At 38.1% G+C, this 24797-nt stretch overlaps 2 protein-coding genes across 6 annotated transcripts in view; one reads left to right on the forward strand and one right to left on the reverse strand.

Moving 5' to 3' along the window:
• The window catches only part of LOC124594613 (double-stranded RNA-specific editase 1-like), a 143546-nt gene that overhangs the window by 22773 nt on the left and 95976 nt on the right, over positions 1-24797 (reverse strand). For 3 of the 4 annotated variants that reach the window (XM_047133086.1, XM_047133167.1, XM_047133019.1), the window contains 5 exons: positions 22612-22685; positions 14585-14639; positions 13954-14108; positions 4721-5198; positions 4452-4635 (listed from right to left, as the gene is read on the reverse strand). In XM_047133086.1, coding sequence (XP_046989042.1) covers positions 4452-4635; positions 4721-5198; positions 13954-14108; positions 14585-14639; positions 22612-22685 — 946 coding nt within the window. Of the gene's footprint in view, positions 1-4451; positions 4636-4720; positions 5199-13953; positions 14109-14584; positions 14640-22611; positions 22686-23397; positions 23612-24797 lie in introns of those variants that run through there. The other variant, XM_047133254.1, reaches the window with a different exon arrangement.
• LOC124594864 (tyrosyl-DNA phosphodiesterase 2-like) overlaps positions 24209-24797 on the forward strand; it is a 155951-nt gene continuing 155362 nt past the window's right edge. For both annotated transcript variants that reach the window (XM_047133613.1, XM_047133936.1), the window contains exon 1: positions 24209-24283. The gene's annotated coding sequence lies outside the window, so the exon portion shown is untranslated. The remainder of the gene's footprint in view (positions 24284-24797) is intronic.

A 24797-nucleotide genomic window follows, 5' to 3' on the forward strand; every position in this document is an offset into this window, starting at 1 on the left:
CATTATGCTGTAATTATACCTCGCACAAAGATATGCAAAGATGTTCGTCCATTGTGCACAATGCCTGCCCACACTAAAGCACGTAGGCCATACTGATGCCATTCATGAACATATTAGTCATTTGTTCCACAGCAAATGTCAGTTGCTTCTCACACGAGCACATGTAAGTTCAATGTTTTGGTTGATTTCCGAAGTTGAAGGTTTCCCTGAGAGAGGTTCATTTTCAATGTGTTCTCAGCCTTCCAAAAGTGATTTGTGGCAGTGAAAAACTTGTACTCTTGATAAGGAATGTTCCCCAAAGGCCTGTTTCAAGTTTTGAAAGGTCACACTAGTGAATTTCCCACGTTTAACACGAAATTTGATTGCATAACATTGCTCTAAATTCCGCTTTTCCACTTCCATAGCACACAACAAAAATAAAACTTCAATGATGCCAGCCCAAAAATCATGAAATGGCTGTACGGAACTGAAACTCAGACTGAGGATTTGGATGGGATGAATGCACTGGTCTACAGACTTAGAACACAGGATTGCCAGATCGCTCACTGTTGTCAGTCTCATTAATTTTCTAACAGCTTAATATGACAAACAGTGACAGCTACAATGACTTCAATTTAAGCTAATCTTTCACCGAAAATGAGATATTTCTGTCAGTTAATTTTCAAGTTATGAGCCATTAAAAAGTAAATACATTTTCTTTGGGCCTCTCTGTATATCCAAATGGTGTAGCGCACGCATGCACAGGTTTTTGCCACATGGAAGGCTGTGTACAAAGACGGCAATATGAGAAATATAACATTACCAAAGAATTTCTCTCTTAGATATGTTACATGTACACTGATGTGACAATGGAAAATTTACCAAATACAAACATTTCACTACATGCAATTTACATTTAATGAGCACTGATTACACATAAAATAAACAAACAAGGAAACCAATTTGTTAGTAAAGTTACTGAGATGATACCTGTAAATAATATCATATGCACAGGAAACAAAACAAACGATGAGAAAAAATTGCAAATAAATAAATGAATATTAAGACAATGAACAGTATACGAATAAGTGACAGCAAGTTGAAAATTAACTATTGTATTAACCTTTTAAACTCTGCAAAGCACCCACAGGGCACCTTCGTGCACTCTTATTTAAATCACAGTAAAACAGTGGCAAGCACAGCACGGCACAGAGAATTGCAAGAGTCTCTTTGTGGAAACAACAAGGCCCCTAACAGTTAGGGTATACATTAAAACAAAATTGTCTGCCTGCATTCAAATATATTTACACAAGCATTAAAATACAAAACTTTTCATTGCATATTCCATCATAATTTCACTTCAATTATTTACAAGTGAATCACCGTCGTCATCAAAATCACTGTCACTTAGACATTCCTCTAAAAGTTCTACAATGTATTCATCAGAAAGAACTGTGTGGGAAGAACTAGCCATTTTGCATGTACTATCTTCAACATAATAATTACCTTTCTCTCAACACAACTGCCACAGTTCGACATTGAGTTAACATGCACTTTCCGAGAGTGCAGTACTATGTAGCATTGATGCCTAGTACAATCAGATTTGAGAATGGAGCCTGTGTGAGCTATAAAAAATCCTGTTGAATGAGGCTTGACATTGGAATGGAAAACAAAATTCAAAATGTCGAGTGCCACTCACTGATGGAGTGAACTGGGTTAACGTATGACTAAGTGGGCTGTAATATTTTTGTGTAGTGTTTAATTTCGGGTTATTGTTAGCATGCTGTTATTGTCAAAGGGTGTAGTTTTTGTTTCAAACTGGAAAGCAGATAAATGAGATTTTACAGAAATGCTGCATTGGCTAATTCAGTCTGTTCATTGAGGAGATGAAGTGGTGATTTGCTTTTATGTAAATATATGTCTCTCTCTCCAAGTAAAGTCATAAGGCTACCTTTCTGTGTTAATGCTGCACGAATGTTGGTCTCCAACTAACTTAATAATTTTATCTGTAAAATTAGCTAAAACTGGGTGTGCGGAAAACAGGCATGTTACACAGGGCACAACAATGAAACCAACAAGTATTACAGTCAAAATTGCAATACAGGGAAACTGGATGAAAAAATAAAAATAAAAAAATAAAAAGCCAAGTTTGTCGACATTAAGGGACCCGAACTTAGAAAATGGTTTGGGCTTGCTATCCTTATGCGAATTGAAAACAAAAAAAAGCAAGGATCGATAATTACTGGTCAACAAATCGGTTGATAGACACACCAGTATTTCACAGAACGATGGCCAGCAACTGATTCCGACAAATATTATCTTTTTACATTTTTCCAACAACATTAAACCAAATCATGCCGACTGGCTTTTCAAAGTGCAATTCGTAACTGATTATTTTTCCAAAAAGTTTAAATGTTTAATCTAAATCAAAACATCTCAATTGATGAAGGAATGATACCGTGGCATGGACAGTTAGATTTTACAGTTTACAATGCGTCGAAAATTACAAAATATGGCATACTCATTCAGATGCTGTGTGATTTCCTCATTCAAGATATTTTACAGCGTTGGACAACCTTTAGCAAAAACAGTGATGGAACTATTACATGGATAATTATTATAGCAGTGTAGAACTTGCAGAGAAGTTACTTGAAAAGAAAATTTGAGTTTGTGGAACGACAAGGCAAAATACAGGATTTCCGGAAAAATTAAAGGGCGCAAAGGTCAATGTGTTTGAAGCTTGTCATCAACAGAAAGGTGACAAGCAGCCAGCGACAAGCCAAGTAATCCGAATTAGCGCTGAAAGTGCCAAGCGAATAAATTTGTACGAGACGTGTGGATGGCAAAAGTGTTAACGTCACTTGCTAATATGATGAATGCTAAAGAAAAGAGTGATACTGCAAGGCACAGTAAGAGTAGCATCCATAGTAGCGAATTCAGCACATCAAGTTCTCAATAAATGTTTTAATACCATGAGATTCAGAAAAAAAAATCTTTCTCATAGGAGCCTGAAATATAGACCGTACAAATGACAAAGAGGATGATGCGTACGCAAAGTAACTAGTCACAGAGTGTTCAACAGCACTAACGTGAATTTGTCACCATGATGCACACAAATGATGAGTCTTTCCTGGGAAAATTGCCAGGGAGGAATTCAGTAGAATGATACACAGTCTTCCCGTGAGCATACCTTGCCGTGATGGGCGGGAGCTTGAATCTCGGTTATTACCCATGCGAGCATAAGCACTTGCTGTCTCGTGGTGTGATGCAGTTTTTTTATGTAGTATGTTGTGTTGCAGGTGTAGAAAGTGTGGTGTGGCTTGAGTCTTAATACTTTGTTACAAGCTCCCAAGAATGGACTTTGTAGTGTGTACTGCACTATTCAAGATATGAAATGTTCCTAGCCATGTGGTGTGTCTGTTGTGGACCAAGTGCGGAACCAAACTTCAGTTTCGTTGCCTCGAAGAAGAGAACTGAGAGGTTATGGTGGAAGTAGGCAGAGGCACATGAGGAAAAAACCCTGTCGTATTAGCAGATGGTTGTAGTGACCCAGGTGTGTACAGGGCTGGGCTGGATTGGTAGAACCTATGTGCGGAGAACAACCATCACAACGAAATATCTGGATATGCTCTTCAATGCTCTCTATTCCACGTCTTCGAGAGTTGTCTGTATTGCGAATGTCAATACTGATAAACTATTCGAACATATGACCTGAGTCTCAAACCTTCTCCCAGTTTGTAGCACATAGTACGAGGGGCATCTCTGGAAAGTGAGTTTGTATATCCTGATCTTCTTATATGGAGTATTGTTATTCCTTAACTTACAAATGCTGGAGTTTGTTATTTACATCGAAGCTTACCTTAATGTTCATATTTTTAAATAGATTGCTTGTTTTGTAGGATACTCCCCCTAAAAAAAAAAAGCAAGAGCAACTTATTTTCAGCTGTTTTCAATTGTTCAAACGGGTCTGAGCACTATGGGACTTAACATCTATGGTCATCAGTCCCCTAGAACTCAGAACTACTTAAACTTAACTAACCTAAGGACACCACACACATCCATGCCTGAGGCAGGATTCGAACCAGCAACCGTAGCAGCCGCGCGGTTCCAGACTGAGCGCCTAGAACCGCGAGACCACCGCGGCCGGCTACGTTTTCTATTGTCTTTGGTGTCAACTGCATAGGTGTCTGCTGTGAAGCTTTATTGTCTGATGCTATTTGATTTCCCCAAGAAACTGTCACCACAAGTGGAATAAACAGCTGGAAACTAAAGTAAACATCACCAAAGGTGTCTATATGTGAACAGCCATTTGACGATGAACCTGTCAGTTTGAAACTGTTAATGGAGCAATTTTTATGGAAATAAACAGCAGCTGGTTATTGTTTCCTTCTTTGCAAGAATCAAACTGTATTTTGTACACAATCAGGATCTCAGTTTTTGACACAATGGCATGTTTCCTCGAGTTCAATCACCTAGATATGTGATCTGCCAGCACTTGCGGCAATGTCATCTGCTCCAGGGAGGCATTGGCTGTCCCAGTAGTCAACAGAGATCTTGTTTGCTTCAGGGAATTGGGAAATGGTGTGAATGTCATATTGTACAATTTTGCAAGGGCTGCCTTTGCTGCCGCAGCCTTCCCAAGTTTTTTGCTTGGACCTGTTGAAAATGGGGAGAAAATATAAAACATCATCAAATCAAACTATGTTAAATATTTACCCAAATTAATACAGAATATACAAACCCGTTCCCTCAAATCGTTCACCATCAATATTAACGACCATTGTAAACTTAGCATACTGTTCACCACTCTCTGAAACACATTCAAATTTAATGCCTGATCGGAGTTCATTGAGCAACATTACTGGGCTCTTATCACAAGGAATAGGAGGTAAATTTCGTCGTATTATAGCCTGCGAAGGGGATTTTGGAGGAATACAACCATTCTGTGCTTTTTCTAAATGCTCATTTGATAATTTGTCCGGACCGCCACAATTCCCAGGTGAAGCACTTCCTTCCACGGGATGGAACGTATTAAACAAAGATAGTTCAGTTTCCATAACATCACTTGTATAATCAAATTCAGAAATATGCATGTTCATTGCCTGTTGAGCTTCTGGAGCATTTTTGAACTGTACAAATGAACGAAGAGCAGCTTCTGCAGCAGCATGTTTTGCCAATTTTTTTGATCGGCCTTGACCTTGAAAACTTTGACCATTAACCTGAAAGCACATAAAATGAACTATGTTTAGCAAATAATGATGTTATTACTAATTATATATGGCTTAAATAGTATTCTAAAAGTAATTTTCTGTCTTAAGTTAAAATACATTTTCATTTCATGGTTCTACAAAGAATGACTGAATTCTTGAATTTAAAGATAAGGATATAATTTCTAAAATACTTAAAAACTGTGAAAAATAGATATCGTTTCATGAAATTGCTAACTGTGTCTCACTATGGACAATATTACTTACATACACAGTAAATATACCTGAAGATATCTCAGGCAGGTACCCCAAACTTTATTAAGATATATATCACACACATTCTTTTAGTAAAATCTGCAGAATAAGAAAAATGTCCCATACCTTTACTGTAAAAGGTGTTTGGCAAGATCTAAATTTTAGTACTGTATGTGTGACCGATTGCGTTGAACATGGGCATTTCAAATTACTTCAATTGCACTTATCTGACTTTATTTAATCATTTACTTTTCTTGGCACCAATAGGGTCTTCAGGCCCTCTCTTACCAATGATCCTTAAATTTAATTTACAGTGAGACAGAAACACATGATATGAGAGTTTTTAACAACAACAAAATTAAATAATACAATAAAAGACCTTGCAGTCACCAACTTCCATGTAATTAAAATTTCAAACTGATGATGAAGCAACCACCAGCCAAAGAGAAATAATGAATGTCATGAATACAGAGACGAGCCAAATGTTATTCAGAGAAAGCTGCTAAAGCAATGAAGAAGCAGCAAAACAATCTTTCTAGCTAAGAAGAAAACACACCCTTGGCAGAATGACAACTGAAGACACCCTAAGAAAACATTTGCCGATCGTAAGAAATAGAACTCCATCAGAGAGAACTTTGGAGAATTCAAGATCCAAAGCAAAAGAACAGACACGACGTTCAGAAGCACCAAATAAAAATTTGATAAACATCAACTGTAGAAAATGGAACATAACCTTAAGAAGAATATCATCAGATATTTCTATCAATTTTTCAAGTCAAAGCTTCCAGGCTATTTATCACTGAACATGTTTCATGAACATGTTGTGGGAAATTATATTTTGAACAACAAACAGAATCGAAACAATCTGGCCAAATATTTCAAAGCCCTACTCAACTGTGAATCTTCATAGAATAACCAGGTTTTCCAGGAGTCACTACTTAAATTTCCTCATTCAAACCCACCAGATAAGACAGAAATTAAGATCATAAAAAGCATAAAAATAACAAATTATCTGGCAAGAAATCAGTCGTTCTCAAATATTCTGGGGACAAAGTATCAGAACAGTTGGAGAGACTGTTTTAATAGATCTGGCACAAAGAAAAGATCCCAGGTGCCTGGACAGATGCAGTCATACACTTGTTACAAAAGAAATGGGTCAAAACTAATGCCAACAACTACAGAAGTGTATCACTTCTTCCAGTCAAATGCAAGGTACTCTCCAAAGCACTACAGAATAGAATAGTGTGCCACACAGATCAGTAACAATAAGATTGCCCCACAGGATTAAGGAAAGGACAGTCAACGTGCAGAACGGATCTCCAACATTAAGACACATCTTGATCAAAACCAAACTGCTAAGAATCAGTAAGAATGTGATCATAACATTGGTTGATTTTAAGAAAGCATATAACTATCGACACACACATTTGGAATAGATGCCAAGACAAGAGTGCTTATACAACAAACATTAGAAAACATACAAAGAGAATAATCATGGGGACATAAATGTGTGGTGGTCGGGTCAGTCAGTCATGGTGTGTCACACCAACATCAAACACATGGGAGCATAGGACCAGCAACCACAGTGCCTGCTTGGACAGCATGCCACACATTTACATTCCTGTGATTATCGGTAGCACCTGAAGATGAAGCTGTGTGCTTTGAAACCAGCCACGTAATAAATTATGAAATTACTGGGAACTGAAGCAGATTATTATTCTACAAACATGTTCCTCAGTTGCAAACGTTCACCTGATCAAATGTTTAAAAAACTACAAATCCAAACATGAAATTCAAATACTACAATATCGTAGTTAAACCTCAATGTTTATATAAAATAAGGACATTTGCCAGAAATAGGGACTCTCAGCAATAGCAGGAAAAACAGAGGAAATTTCTTTGGAAGGTTCTCGAGTAAAAAAAAGTAACAGCGGGTAGTTTACATTTTGTTGCATTAATACCTTCCCTAGCAGGCTTCACAAACTGTGGCCAGGTAGATCAGCATGTTGCCCAGAAAATCCTGCTACCACAGCAAGAATCCTGTTGAACCGGCATGGTGCACATCATCATTCTGTCGCTACAGAGAGTGAGGTTACCACATGCAGTGCTTCATGGATGTCCAGCAAGATGTTGCATACTCATGTTTTAACTGTCCTTCAAGCACTTTCCATAGATGACCACAACAGCAGGATATGAACACCCAACCACCTTTGCTATATCCCAGATGCTCGTTCCCAGGTGCCGGGCCATATCAAGCGGCCTTGTTAAGAGTTTTACATGTCCGTGGATTTCCCAATTTACGGACCAATCATCACTACAGACTATTCATCCTAGAACAATCCCAATTTAAACATTATGCTGCAAATTGTTCGGTGTTTGCTACTACCTCATTGGATTTTATTTCCCATGGAGCTTCGGTGCCAGGTACAATAATAACCTTACGTTTTATGCAGCATTGTAACTTGCCTTTCCTACTCAGAGAAGATAACCAAACGCGCAATGTTTTACCGGCACATTCAAACAGTAGAGCCAGTCCATCAAGACTGCAGTGATGTGAACAACTGCAGGTGATTCTGTGGAAGCTTATTTGTTTCTGTTTTACATTATACAACTGAATGTTAATAATGTTTCATTTAATATGCTGACCAACTCCTTATTTTAACAATTCTGTATTGGTATTTGAAATGCTGGAAAAATGAAATTATTGGCATCAAAAGTTATAAAATAAAACATTCGAAAGCAGATAAGACCAAAAAATTGCACCTTCAAATAATCAATAAAACTGACAAACAGCAGACAAATAATAAAACTTGAAAATTTCACTTAAATTTTAAAAGGGATGAATTAATATACAATAATACTCTGTCAATACGATTTTTAAGGGACCAGGCAAAAACATATTTAGGTTGGAGAAAGAGCATTAAAAATATTTGTGTAAAAAAAAATTTGATCTATCAGTTTTACACCACTTTTTAGCAGTGTTACTCCTCTTCTATGTTTCACAAAAGAACACGATGCAGTTTCAGCCTTTTCACTGTCCACGTTGGAAACACAAATAAGTGAGAAGCACCATAATGACTGCTTGCACGATTGCTGAGAAGCGGGGAGAGGTGGTCGGGGGGAGGGGGGGGGGGGCGGCGGCGGCACAGCACTGTGGAGGACAACTTCCCACCATTTTCTTCAGTACTAACAATAGGAGAGGGTCTTTGCTTGCTCCTTCCCCTCCAGATGTTTCTTCAGAATGACACATAAAACTTAACTGAATGCTCCTACACAGGAAGTTCACCACTTACAAACTGAGGAATGGTGAGCAGTGTATTGCCACATACAAAGGTTGATCTCCTGCTGAAAACTGCAAATTGAGAGAGTATTCACAAACCCAGCTGACATGTACTGATCAGAACTAACTACAGCTTCATGCATGTAATTGTCCAGAAAAAGTAACTGTACACAGATTTGCAAAAGAAATACATAATGTAAATATTTAACACACTATGCAACAAAACCACTGCTGTCTGCTGATGCTTTAGAACATCTTAAAAGTAATAAAACACAAAAAATCTAATACATAATTAGGGTCTACTTCCACTGGCACACAACACTTGTGAATGTGTGCTACGACCACTGACGAATCGCCACACATGTGTTTGTTTACATCAGAATCGTTCATATGCTGAACACAGTATAAAATGACAGCCAATTCATCTCTATTCCATCTATACCCTTTACTAACTGTGTTGTATGGCTGCAACATCATCAAGTGGAATTAAAACTAATGGTGGGCAATGATCATAAAGTTTCGACTCATCAGTGTATAAATTCATGTGAGCGCACAACTCAAAAAAACTAGAATTCTGCATATCTTTTGTTATTGGCAGCTGATGCGAGCATACTGACAGAAAAAAATTGTGACACCAAAAAGTAATTAATGTAATGAAATTTCAGAAGTACATCCATTTAGGTAACACCATACAAGTGATTAACAGGATCACTAGTTAATGTAAGCACGAGATAAATCATCGCAAATGTGAAATGCTGGTACATTAACAATTGGTGCAACTGCTGTAATGTTGAATGCAAGCATGCATGTATTGTGTTGTACAGGTGCCGGATGTCAGTTTTTGCAATGGAGTTCCCTGCCTACTCCATTTCGTTGTCAATATAGAGACGGGCAATGCTGTTTGTGGATGGTGCAGGAGTTGATGTCTGAAGTTGTCCCATATGTGCTCAATTACGGAAAGACACGATCGTGCAGGCCAAGCCAACATGTCAACACTTTATAGAGCATGTCGAGTTAGAACAGTGGTACGTGGGTGAGCTTTGCCCTGTTGGGGAATACCACCTGGAATGCTATTCACGAATGGCACCACGACAGGTCAATTCCACCAGGCTGAAGTACAAATTAACAGTCAAATTTACAGACCATAACTCCTGGTCTAGGACCAGTGTGTGAAGCACGCAGACTGGCTGGTTGCAGGCCCACAACTGGCCTCATCCTAACCAACACACAGTCATCACTGACACCGAGACAAACCAGCTTTCGTCAGTAAACACAACAGACCTTCACCCCAGCTTCCATTGAAGTCTCGCTTGACACCACAAATGGTAGTGGTTTGTGGTCTATCGAATGAACGCTAAAGGGCATACGGTTCAAAGCCGTCCTCGAAGTGACTCATCTTTACCAATACATTATGTCACTGTGGTGGTAAGTGCTGCTCAAATGTTTGCTGCAGGTGCAGTACGATGTGCCAAAGCTATATGCCCAACACAATGGTCTTCCCTCTTGGTCACGCCAGTCTTTTTGCAACTGAACATTCTCATGACAACCACTGCCAGCAATCATGTACAGTGACTACATTCAAGCTAAGTCTTTCTGCAATATTGCTGTAGGAACATCCAGTTTCGCATAGCCCTATTACACGGCCTTGTTCAAACTCGGTGAAGACTGATAATGGCGTCACCTTACAGGGATTCTTAACTAACATCAACTCACCACGTCCTATCTTAATGGTAACTGACACTCGTGACCATTACAGCATACGTATTTAAAGCAAATATGATTTGTATACTCATAGTGGTGCTACTAGCACCACTCTCGTGTAACTGGTGAGAAATCTGAATGGACATCAGCCCTCACAAGTAGAAATATGCCAACCAACCTTTCTTAAGACGCTAAGCCCCTCCTTGGGGTTGTGATTTTTTTTTCCATCATTATAATACCATAGATTTCTAATCTGACCAAACATACACATCTATCTTGCCTGCTCAATTAGATGTGGTTGACCCCTGGTGAGGTGAAATCTGAGGAAGTCCATCACTGACAGAATGTTCAGCTGGTGGAGGGAGTCTTACAACTTGTCAAAATGGGCAATTAATGATTTCAAGTTGGTGTGGATGTCAAAAAAAAGGGCTGTCCACATGATTACCTGTGCAGCACGTACCTGCTGCAAAGAAAGGAGCCCAATGATTTTTATGCATAGCTTACACTTGAAATTTTTCAGCAGAGACTTCTGCTGTACTTGTCCTCACTGCAGGTTTCAGTAAATGACAGAATGATTACAAGATACTTGTAAAGAGTGTGTTTTGGGCAACGCACAGAAACAAACTGCTAAAAATCTGTTTTACACCATCTGTATGTATGCCAACATGTTTGGTCTTAGTTGCTATGAGCACATGGAATGAATGAATGAATGAATGAATAAGCCAAATTGAACTACAAATTAATTTTAGTGTCAAATAAAAACAAAACAAGTGACACTAAAGGCTCTCTGTTAGAAAGGGTACATTTGTAAAATAAAAATCTGATGTTGGTTGACATTTAGTATTGTGCTGCTCAACCTCAACCGCATTCATTGTACAGGGTAGGGCAAAAGTCAGTAGACAGTTGGTTGAAAGAAAACAAACGCAACTGTGAGGTGTAGGAAGTTTAAACCCCTTACATTGTTATTACCAAATGGTGATATTTACACCTTGCAATGACAAACAAAATACACACAATAATCAAACTCATGAACTGTTGAAAGCGTGATCTGTGAGACATGTTTACAGCTGTAGTTTTCTGAATTGTCACGATGTTAATGAAGGAAGAAAGAAATGTTGTGTTAAAAGCATTTTATAAAAGTGGTACTACCACAGTTGTTTATGAATTGGGAAGATACTTTAGATCAAAACCACTATCTAGACAAACAATGTACAGCATACGAAACACATTTGAAGAACATGGATTTGTTATGGATGCACCAAAGTCTGATCATCCAAGAACAGTCACGACTAAGGAAAATGAAATGCGAGTATGTTTAGCTGTGACCCACAGTGTCAAAATCAACCAGACGATTAGCAGCTGAGCTGGATTTATAACAAAGTTCAGTACAAAGAATGTTACACAAACAGAAGTATGAAGTTTACATTCCATGTTTATGATATGAACTGCTTGCAGATGATCCAGACTGACGTCTTCAATTTTGTGAACTGATGCGTGACCAACTGAAACACGGTCCTAACCTATTCAATAAAATTGTGGTCTGACAGGGCCAATTTTAAGTTAAGTGGACAAGTTAATAGACATAACTGCATTTACTGGTAAACTGACAGTCAAAATATTTTGTTAGCAGAACCGCTATAACAACCTGGTGCGAGGGGTTTTTTTTTTTTGGGGGGGGGGGGGGGGGGGCGGGGGGAGGGAGGCAATATCACCATTTGGTATACTTGGACCATATTTTTTTGAAAACAGTGGCAGGAGATAACTATTTGGATATGCTTCAGAATTACATGGTACCATGACTTATGATGTGAGCTGAAAACTTCCTAGAAATTTAGTTTCACCATAATGGTTTTCTACCACATTATGCCAGTGCCATTCAGGATTATTTAAATAAAACTTTCTGAAGAAAAGTGATTGGTTGAAGGGCAGATATTGACATGTCTCTACAGTCACCAGATATCACACCCATGAATTTTTTCCTATGGGACTCTGTTTATACTCAAAAGCCTCAGACAATTGCTGAACTAAAAGATTACATTACTGAAGCATTTCACAATTTGGACAGTGAAACCACACTGTGCGATTGAGTATGTAACAGTGTTACAAAAAGCTTCAAAGATGTATTAATGATGATAGAAAACAGTTTGAACATAAAAAATAATGGTTAAGTATTGTTTGTATTTGTAATGAAACATCAATTCAATATTTTGCTTCAATCAGTGCCCAGCGTTCAGCGACTTCTGCACCTGCTGTCAAAAAGGTGGCAAAGACACTGCTGCTCAAGCCTGTCCCAATGCTCAACAGCAACCCTCCAATCATCATACAGAGTGTGAGGAGGGACTCAAGTTTCAACAGCTTCCCAGCATGTGCAATCAGGTTCATTTCAGCAAACAATGTACACAAGTTGCATACAGTGTGCTGTGCATTTACTGATATGTTTACTGTAGGGTTGGATACGATGTTGAAGTACAATGTCCTGACACATCACAGCTCTCACTTTACAGTTGATAGTAATGACAGGAGTCAGTAACTGGTGTTATTAAATGAGGATGCCTACTACAAGTCATATCAATGTTTGCCTCAAGACTACTGTTCAATGCTCAAATGACATCGCTGTGGTGTAGGAACGCAGCTTCCAGTATTGACAACCCTTCTTGCTACAAAGTCAAGATGGACAACCAGTCAAAGTTTGGAGTCATGTTACCACACTTCACAATGAAAACAAGTAGTGATGTCCTACCCACAAATGGAGGTGTGCGCGCGCACGCACACGCAGAGAGTGAGAGTGAGAGAGACCGGGGGTGTACCAAATATATTGAACAGAAGTCAACTTAAAATTCATCATTTGACTTGGATATAATTTGCAATGAAATGTAAATAGAATACAATAACAAGTAAAATAAAAACAGTCTAATTACAAGGGTAGATCAGAGACGGTAATTAATACATATGATTAATTCTAACTACGAAGACATACTGATATACATATAAATAAATTAATAAACAATTAATGTCTTGCAATTCAGTAATGTACATAACTCATTTGTTTCTTACTTTCACTGCTTTGAAACGATCTTGCCACAATTTTGGAAGATGAATAGGTATCTTCCTGTAACTCTTTTTAAGTGCCATTATATTGGTAGTGTTGCGCCAAACGAAGAAATGCTGAAGCAGTGTTTTGGTACAACTGCTATACATCTAGTGGTACTGTTCCGGTAATTACTAGACTTCATGTGCATTCATGGAAGAAAACAGATCTTGCTTAGTTTTAGTCAAGTAGGAGAAAGGAGTTGCTATGGCCTGTTGAAGGTAATCTCCCAACATATGCCTGTAATTACTTATGAAAACAATGGACTTAAACGAAAACAGCTGAACCCTATTCCTCCAACAACTGGTCCACTGTCAACACCTGTACCAATGATGACCGAGTGGCACATTCTCAGAATAGCACTAAAAAAACAAGACTTATCTAAATGTTACCTGCCTGCTGTTTAATAATAAAATACAGTAAAGATCAATTCATATAAATACCTGAACTTGTACTGTAAAAGTAGGTGCATGAACAGGACCACTCATATTTACTGTAGTATAAACCAATCCTGGCCGTAATTCATTCAAAGCACATACTGCATTTTTTGGCTGAGATACTGCAACAGTCTTTTTCCTTTTCTTCTTAGCAGGTGAGGCTGCTCAGAAAAAAATTAAAATTGTTACCATACAAACCAAATTGCTGAAAGGAACAAAGTTTGGAGAACTTGAGAAAAATTATATATATGTAAGCTGCAGGCAGCAGGTATGCAGACAGAAGTAATGTTCACAACAATGTCAGCTATGATCTAAAACAAGTTTGTTGTGTTTTTCATGAAAACACATTTCCAATGAACAGCAACTATTTATATGTGTAAAACCATGGGAACTGAATATAGGTTTTGTCAAATGCTACTGATGACGAAAGTATCTGGCAGTTTATGCAAGCCGACTACATTTTAACACTGAACAGCCTTGTATTCCATAGCCATTATTTAAATAGCATCAATGTAACCCATCAACTAAATAAAATAGTTATCATCTTACACATGTTGATTACTTGATAACGAATAAAAAGAAGGTACATTTGTTACTTGTTCCTGACAAGACCCCAATGTATCCAACAACTACTCACCATCAGGGAATTCCTCAGGTAATTCACGTTTGATCCCACTGGCTGGGTGAAGAACCTAGTGCAGAAATTTGGTATACTCGTTATACAGCTAATTAAAACATCAGTATTGAACAAAAATTAATACTTCATACAAACAACAATTAAAAGCGATGCAGTTAGATTTACTAAAGTTCCATTCTGGAATATTTTTTAAGTATATTTCTTTTGGATACAGCAACCAAAGACAGTGAAAGTACTCAAATACACTATGTGATCAAAAATATCTGGACACCCCCAATAACATACGTTTTTCATATTAGGTGCACTGTGCTGCCACCTACTGCCAGGTACTCCATATCAGCAGTGGTCTTCAAACGTGGTCAGGTGATTGTATGCGAGATTTCCAAACTCGCAAACATCCCTAGGTCCACTGTTTTCGATGTGATAGTGAATTGGAAATGTGAAGGGACACATACAGCACAAAAGCATACAGGCCGACCTCATCTGTTGACTGACAAGAGACCGCCTACAGTCAAAGAGGGTCATAATGTGTAATAGGCAGACATCTATCCAGACCATCACACAGGAATTACAAACTGCATCAGGATCCACTGCAAGTACTATGACAGTTAGGCAGGAGGTGAGAAAACTTGGATTTAATGGTCATGCGGCTGCTCATAAGCCACACATCACGCCGGTAAATGCCAAATGATGCCTCGCTTGGTTTTTAGGAGTGTAAACATTGTATGATTGAACAGTGGAAAAACGTTGTGGGGAGTGACGAATCACGGTACACAATGTGGCTATCTGGTGGCAGGGTGTGGGTCTGGTTAATGCCCGGTAAACGTCATCTCCCAGTGTACGTAGTGCCAAAAGTAAAATTCGCAGGAGGTGGTGTTACGGTGTGGTCATGTTTTTCATGGAGGATGCTTGCACCTCTTGTTGTTTTGCGTGGCACTATCACAGCACAGGCCTACATTGATGTTTTAAGCACCTTCTTGCTTCCCACTGTTGAAGAGCAATTCGGGGATGGCGATTGCATCTTTCAACATGATCGAGCACCTGTTCATAATGCACGACCTGTGGCTGAGTGGTTACATGACAATTACATCCCTGTAATGGATTGGCCCGCATAGAGTCCTGAGCTGAATCCTATCAGACACTTTTGGGATGTTTTGGAACACCAACTTTATGCCAGGCCTCACAAACCAACATTTATACCTCTCCTCAGTGCAGCACTACATGAAGAATGGGCTGAAATTCCTCAAGAAACCTTCCAGCCCTGATTGAATGTATGCCTGCAAGTGTGCAAGCTGTCATCAAGGCTAAGGGTGGACCAACACCATATTGAATTCCAGCATTACCGACGGAGGGCACCACAAACTTTTAAGCTACTTTCAGCCAGGTGGCCAGATACTTTTGATCACATAGTGTAGCTCAGTTCGTATGTGCATTGCACTTGAAAGCCAACGGAGAAAGTTTTGCATCACAGTGGGGCACAGCTTCAATCTATAAGAAATTTTTGTGTAAATATGTATATGCAAATGCAGAATGGCATATTCAAACCAGAAACAAACAACCTTCACACAGTGGTTACTCCATTCCCTGCTTAATTCTTTCTTCTGGGAGTGTTCATCCAACAATTAATGCAAGGGAGTCACCTTGGTGTTTTAATACTGTGATAGCTTTATTCTCATTTATGCTACAGGAAGGGTGGTGGTGATAGTAGTAGTAGTAGTAGTAGTAGTAGTAGTAGTAGCAGCAGCAAAGGAGGTATGTAAACTACATAGAGTGGCTATCTGTGAGGTAACAGAGCTCCCAAGGGGCAGCAAAAAGCAACACCAGCCGCCATTTTTTGGAACGTCTACATGTCAGTATATTTACATTTGGTGTATAGTACTGGTGTCAGAAAATCACTGTTTTCTGGTTGTAATTTGTTTTAAAAGTCTTATTGACCGATCGCGTATCATGCCCAGTGTATGTGCAGCGTACAATTGTGCTAATTGAAGTGATAAAACAACTGGAATTTCATATTTTAGGTGAGTATCTAAAGGTGTGTTGTACTTAGCGTCTTGTGCATCATTTTCGTGTTTAAGATGCATACAAAATGTAAATAAGCTACTGTATACACGTCTCTTTATTTTTTAGATTTCCTCTGAAAAAGAAAGAGTTGTCAAGTCAGTGGGTAGCCAATATGAGGCGAGATAAGTGGCAGCCAACTCAATATAGCTACATATGCTCGTTTCACTTTGAAGATAGATACATGTACAGTATAAACGAGAAAATGTGACTTCTGGCAAACGCAGTACCGACAATATTTGAGTTTCCTGACCATCTGCAGAAAACAACTATAGTACAGAGACAACCAAGAAACGGCCTGTCAGTGAAGAATCAGCTTCCAAATAAACCAGGTAAAATAGTTTTCCTGGTATTTATTTGTTATATGGGTTATGTGTGAATTTTGCTATTAATCAATGTATGTTTAAAGAAAAATAAAGCTTAATGATAATACTTCATTTCTGTAGGTGAAAGAGTGAATCAGAATGATCATACGGATCATTCTTATTGTTTGCCTAGCCCCAAAAAATTGAAACAGAATTATGAGGCACTACAGAAAAGAACCGAGAAGCTGAGGAAGCAAGCAAAACATGCAAGAAAGAAATAAAAAACAAATTGTGACATGTAAAACAGTGGTTGCAGGCCTAAATAAGAGACTTCGAGACTGTGCTTCTGAAGTGATAGGAAGTGACAAAAATAGTGATATTCTGAAGCAAATTTTGCAATGCAAAACAAATATTCAATTCCTGAATATCCTAAACAAATACGACAGTTTGCCCTTACACTCAATTTTTACTCCTCCGAAGCTTATAATTAATTGAGGAAGTTTGTTAAATTACCCCATCCTCGAACACTCTGCAGGTGGGCAACTACAGTAAATGGCTGTCCTGGATTCACAGAAGAAAGCTTTAAAAATTAGCAGATGAGGTTCAAAGTAGTTCAGGACCTATTTTAGCTGCAATTATGTTCGATGAGGTGGCTATTAAAAAAAGACTTAATATGGTATGGTAATAAGGTCTGGGATTATGTTGAGGAAAGTGATGATAGCCAAATAACAAAAGAGGCACTAGTTTTATGGTCCCTGAGATTAACAGGAGTTGGAAAATTCCTGTTGGCTATTGCTTTCTTAATGGTTTAACAGTAAGTGTGAAACTTAATTTACTGCAGCAGTACCTCTGTAATTGGAGGAAACAGGAGTGTGTATAGTTGGTGTGGTTTGTGATGGTGGTGCAGCTAACAGGTGTGTTATGGACAAATTAGGAATTAAGGTAGGTATAATTGACTCCCAATGCTGGTTTCTTCATCCCTTAAATGATGACAAAAAAGTATTTTGTTTTTTGATGCTGCTCACATTAATGAGGAATACTTTATGTGGAAAAAAAAAGAATTACTAGATGGGGATGGTCAAGTAATTAAGTGGGAATATTTTAATAGGCTAGTTGAATTGCAAGAACAGTAAGGGTTGCATGTGGCAAATAAAATGAGGAGGCCACACATTCAATTTGAATCTCAGAAAGTGACGGTAGCATTGGCTGCCCAGACTCTGAGTAACTGTGTTGCTGATGCAATGATTTTTTGCAGAGACTTACAGTTACCAGTTTTTCAACTGTGAGGGCACTGTTAAGTTCATAAAAATGGTAGATACTGCTTTTGATTTACTTAATTCATGCAACCTTATGAACAAAGGCACCAAAACACTGGTGTTTAAAGGTAATAAAACAACAGTCTGTAAAATTATTGAAAAATCCATTCAGCATTTTATGAAATTGAATCGTTGTAATGGTGATCTACTATATTTATCAAGTAGAAAAATGGGTGTTTCTGGAATGGTGATAGATCTCTTAAGCATAAAACAAGTGGCTGAAATGTATGTGTCAACTGAATCTCCAGTGCTTAAGTTTATTTTGACAAGGAGGATGAGCCAAGATCACTTAGAACAATTCTTCTCTAGAATTCGCAGAAGTTGGGGCAATAGGAATAATCCCAATGCCTTGCAGTTTACATCAGCATACAAAAAGTGCTTAATAACACAAATAGAGCTCTCAAAAAATTCTATTAGCACTGGAGGAGATTTGGGGACATTTTTTGAACCAATATTAAATCCTGTAGAGAATTCACATGGTGTTGAGGAATTTGACCATGATTACTACATTCCAGAGTACGAAGTGTTAACTCTATATTCAGAAAGGGTTGTAGAGTACATTTCTGGAAGTGTTGTCAGGCAAGTTTGTAAAAAGGTTAAATGTGTAGGTTGCTTAAAAGTTCTCCTTCCTGCTTAAACAGAAGGGAAAACAGGTTTAATTGCAGTAAAAGATATCAACAATAGTTTGTATACTGCTCCTAAGGATGTAATCAAATTGTTGACAGTGGCAGAAAGGGTCTTCCGGAACTGTCAAAACTTAATTTGGAAGAAGAACTTTCCTTTGCAATTGTATGTGGAAGTGTTCAGAAAGTTGGGTGACAGGCCAAATTTATTTACTGACTTTGACCATCTAATGGTGTCGACTGAATTTAGAGAAGAGTCACATTACTCTTTTCTAGTCAAGATGCTATTAAAACAGTATTTTACTTCTAGGTTACAGCATTTGTGCAAAACCAAATCAGTTGAAGAAAGGGGGAAACATATCAGACAAATGTATACAAAACTGATATTGTTTAAGGGGCAATGAAAGGTCTTGTGGTGTCTATTGCTCTTTTTTTGAACTTAAGAACTATTATATGTATGTCTGCTTGTGTCTGTGTATGTGCGGATGGATGTGTGTGTGTGTGTGTGTGTGTGTGTGTGTGTGTGTGTGTGTGTGTGTGTGTGTGTGTGTGTGTGTGTGTGCGCGCGCGCGCGCGTGTATACCTGTCCTTTTTTCCCCCCTAAGGTAAGTCTTTCCGCTCCCGGGATTGGAATGACTCCTTATCCTCTCCCTTAAAACCCACATCCTTTCGTCTTTCCCTCTCCTTCCCTCTTTCCTGATGAAGCAACCGTTTGTTGCGAAAGCTTGAATTTTGTGTTTATGTTTGTGTGTCTATCGACCTGCCAGTGCTTTTATTTGGTAAGTCTCATCATGAGACATCAGTGTGTTAGGCAAGTTTGTAAAATACTTAAATGTGCAGGTTGTTTAAAAGTTCTCTTTTTTGCTCAAACTTACAGAAAAAAGCATTTTATTGCAATAAAAGAAACTGACAAACATTAATATGGAAGAACAATACTGTGCAATTTTATGTGCAAGTTTTCTGGAAGTTGGGTGACAGGCAGAATTTATTTACTGATTTTGACTATATAAAGGTGTTAATTAGTGGGTGAGTCTTGTTGCTCTTTTGTGACCAAGATGCTGTCAAATCAGTGTTTTAAATTTAGCTTGCACCATTTGTGCAAAACCAGGTGGAGTACATTTCCGGAAGTGTTGTCAGGCAAGTTTGTAAAAAAAGTTAAATGTTTAGTTTAAAATAAAGTTCTTTCTGCTCAAACTGATGGAAAAACAGGTTTCATTGCAATAAAATACATCAAAAATAGTTTTTATACTGCTCCAAAGGGTGTATTCAAATTGTTAACAGTGGCAGAAAGGGTTTTCGGAGACTGTCAAACCTTAATATGGAAGAGGAACTTCCTTCTGTAGTTGTGTGTGGAATTGTTCAGAATGTTGGGTGATAGGCCGAATTTATTTACTCTATTTTGACCATCTAATGGTGCCAGCTGAATCTGGAGAAGAGTCACATTACTATTTTCTAGTCAGAGTGCTGTTAAAATAGTATTTTAACTGTAGGTTACACCATTTGTGCAAAAACCGGGCCAATGGAAAAAAGAGGGAAACATATTCGACAAATATACACAAACTAAAATTGTTTAAGGGACAATGAAAGGTCCTGCGCTGTCAATTGATCGTTTTTAGACCTACTGAACAATTTAAAATTGTTTTTGAACTAATCTATATGACATTGCATCGAACTGAACTGCAACATTTTGTAATAAACTTTTCAATTAATTGGCCGGCCGGTGTGGCCGTGCGGTTCTAGGCACTTCAGTCTGGAACCGCGTGACCGCTACAGTCGCAGGTTCGAATCCTGCCTCGGGCATGGATTTTTGTGATGTCCTTAGGTTTAAGTAGTTCTACGTTCTAGGGGACTGATGACCATAGTGCTCAGAGCCATTTGAACCATTTTTTTCCAATTAATTGATGTCAGAAGTGTGTTTCATTTCTTTTAGCCTTCATATGTTTTACAGTAGAGAAATCAGAATGTCAGTGCAGATTTTTTTTTTTTTTTTACACCATGTGTAGTAAACGATAACAACATTCAGTATTAGCAGACGACGCGTAGGCTGCACCTTGACGTTACAAGACATGGTGGCTCAGTTTTAAAGTTGCTTCAAAGATGGCGGTGCCATAGGTCGTTGGCAGCAGCAGAAGCAGGAGCAGAAGCAGCAGCAGCTGCTGCAGCAAATGTCATGCTAGGTTCTCATATTCAGTTAACTGAAACAAGTCTGCAGCCAGGAATGCTTTCAAGAGAAATGATGTGGGAAAGGGAGAAGCAAGTGGTCATCTGGTGCCCAGAATCTAACCTAATCAATAATACACATACAATATTGCAGGAGGTTCACAAATTTTAGATTCTGTGGCAAGAAACTAAGTTCTTGATGCAGGATGGCCAGATTATTGCTTCTACGCATTCAATCAAATTGTTTTTGGTGCCCACGCAAAATAACCACCAATAAGTCCAACTACAAAATACCATAAAATATTTCAAACATGTAAATACACTAGCTGCAAATGACCCACATTGCACTGTTTTTATTTTCATTTGTTTTCTGTGAACATTCTGTATCACTCTAGAACATCATAAAAATGAACATTCAAAATAGGCTACTGTGAAAATGTTAGTATGCCACCATGCTAAGAATTACTTCTGAATGCTCAAAAATACTCCTACTACCATGACTTTGTCTCTCAGCGTACCAGTGAGGCCATACAGACCCAATTAATTTACATCAGATAAATCTGCAATATTTCAATGAAGCAACGTAAAAACACACAATCAGTTGTTCAGTGTAACAAAAACTATGTTTGAGAAACAAAAAAATTGAGATTGGGGTCATACATACCTCAGTAGTACTTAGAAGGGTACAACAACAGCTGATGGCATCTCGAGTTTGTTGTACGATTCTTTTACTGGACCTTGCCGTTCCTTACCCTTCCAGAAATAGCTTTATATGTGAAAAATACAAAGTTGTGCAATGACCTGGAGCCCACGGCACACAGTATAACCCTGTAACTTGCTCGGTAAGTTTTTTCAAGAGGACTGGGGAGTGCAAGGGCATACCACCTAAGAGAGGTTGTATTCAAACTAACGCTTGGGTTGTTAACAGATATAAATTGATTTATGGGGAAAGGTGGGTTTAATACAATGTAAAAGCCTGGGATGGTTTCAACCAAACTTCACATAAATATGATTTGCTATCTGAAATGGGGAAAATTGGGATGTCTGTACCTACTTCAATCAAATCTAATATACAAATTACTGAGAAAGCACAAAATGTAAGATATCCATAGCACTCACAGGAAGGGAATGGCTGTTCGAAGGGTGTTATAATGTAAAAGTAAACTTTAAGTCTGCAATACCTGGAAGTAACCTCAACAAAACTTTGTGAACATACAGCACACTATCCGTGAGGACAGAGGGTCACAGTTACAAGGTCACTAATATTACTGGTTACATTCTATGTGATGTTTGAGTTAACTAAATATAATAAGCAGACATTTGTAGACATTTCCAAAATTTTCACTGAAATTAACAAAACTCTTACAGAACATCCTACAAAGAACTAAAAATGCAAGAATAACCCTCTCATGTCTTTGTACATAAAAATCACGTTCATTGCCCTGCACCCCCCCCCCCCCCCCCCCCCCCCAATAACACACACACACACACACACACACACACACACAGAGAGAGAGAGAGAGAGAGAGAGAGAGAGAGAGAGATATTTGAGGACAGAAACTTACATCTTTGTTCAATGTGTTCCCTTCAACAACAGCACTAGCTGTAAGAGCATTCTCTTCATGGAAGGTGTCATTGCCTGCAACACAAAAATGGAAAATCAGTTTACCTTTTGTTTAAATAACATGTAAGTTTTTTAAACAAAAAAATGTCCGTTAATTTTCAAAAATGTCAATTACTTTAAAAAAAGAGCAATCATTTTTTTTCCAGGAGATGAACCCTCCATACTTCCCACACTCTGAGGAACTTTATGATGTTGTTATAATAACAAAACTAACAGGAGTGTGCATTCACAGATATACAGGAAGTATAGTGCTGGTCGGTACATCATCTTAACTCATTGCCAGCATCAATTTATTTTTTAACATTTACCATTAACTGGCTTACAGTCTGGTCAAGAACTTTAATAGTGAACAGTTGGTTCAAAACAAATCCATCCAGAATATTTACAAAATCCCAGCAAAGAGTATGGTATTGTATCTTGGTTAACTACCCAGATATTGTGGTCATGCCATCACTGAATACATACTCTTCCCCAGTAGAGTATCACAGTATTCTGGGAGAGTTAATGGGGAGTTTAAGGTGATTGGTGAGGAACTAAGAAGCAAGTTTAGACTCTATAGTTGGACAACAAAGCTTTTACAGGGAACACACATCTTATCCTAATAATATTGATTTGAACTTTATACATGGCATCCCAGGAAGAATGGTAAATATTCAGAGAACTAACAGGAAAGAAGATCATTAAAAGCAGAAAAGTCTAGTAAACACTGGCTCTCTCAAATTTATACCTTAAGGGCTATGAGGAATTTTTCATCTTCTACACTGCTATTTGTTTTCCATATTTTGGGAGGAGTTGATATGGACTGAAACAATAAAAAAAAATTTCCAGTACGCATAAGTTCTAAGATACATGTTACGAGTTAGAGCACTTTTTCAGTAGAAGATGTGTGTTTCACATTAATGCAGATGCACAAGTGCTCAGAACTCTTAAGGTACGCAATTACGAGCCCATGTTTGCTGGAAGGTTTTTTTTTTTGCTGTTTTTTTCTCCATACTACCACCCGGTTCATTAAACCACCTATCGAAATATGGAAATCAAGGAGCTTGTAGTAGAAGATATGTTTCACGGCATACCCTTCAATATACACCTTTCCTCCTCTGACACCCTGCATAAGAGAGCAACAATAATTTACACAGATATTAAACTTCTCTCAAATTTTGGAAGAGCTGACAAAAACGTCGGCAAAATGTTACAGTTTGTTCTCATTTACGTAGACAATAGGACGAACAGTATCAATTCATAATAATAATAATATAAAACTCTCCCTCTATCTATTTTTCATTTAAGTAAGTGCTCTGCTTCTAGTCGATCACTTAGTTATGCACTGATCATCGAAAATGAAACATCATATTGGCATGTGTGTCCGTCAATCTTAGCTATTTATTACGAATCTTCTAAGACATACATATTATTTAACTTCATGAAAATATTATCAAAATACATAATAATTACGACAGAATCGATTGCTCATTACAGACAAGCCTCCTAGTCGATTGGCAGACCTGTAATCGAAGTTCTTTGGAATCACATTATGTATGTTTCCGCGCGATCTGTATCCCGCCAAAACAGTGAGGGCCAGCAATGTGCAGCTGTATCGTTATCACGGTTTGTAGGTACAGTGAACAGCAATATTACGGTGCTTACTTTAGAATATTCTATTTGGAAAAGCAAGACATTTTTGTGTTGTGCAAGGAATGGAACGAAAAGAGACGAAACTTCTTCAGTACTCGGCAACTACGGTCATCTTTGTTAAGTACTAAAATAAAACCGTCTACCCCAACGGTAATACCGACTTGAGTTATTACCAAATTAGAAGTAATTTGCTGACGTATTTTGCGAGAATTAGAATCCACTCTTTATTTTAACAAATCAGCGAGATCTTTATCGCAACCAGCTCTTACTAAGCAGATACGTAAGGAATCAGCGAGATCTTTATTGCAACTTACCCACGCTCTTACTATGCAGATACCTCCCTTTACTTCACTGTGCGCTTTGTCACTAATATTGTTAATGAAGCAGCTACCGCAGCAACTACGTCGACTGTAGATTCTCGCACTGTCATATCTTATTTATCAGCTTAACTTTGTACTGTGGGTTTTGATTTCTGAAGCAGATTAAACAAGCTTT

The sequence above is a fragment of the Schistocerca americana genome, chromosome 1 (assembly GCF_021461395.2).
Source record: "Schistocerca americana isolate TAMUIC-IGC-003095 chromosome 1, iqSchAmer2.1, whole genome shotgun sequence".
NCBI classification, from domain to species: domain Eukaryota; kingdom Metazoa; phylum Arthropoda; class Insecta; order Orthoptera; family Acrididae; genus Schistocerca; species Schistocerca americana.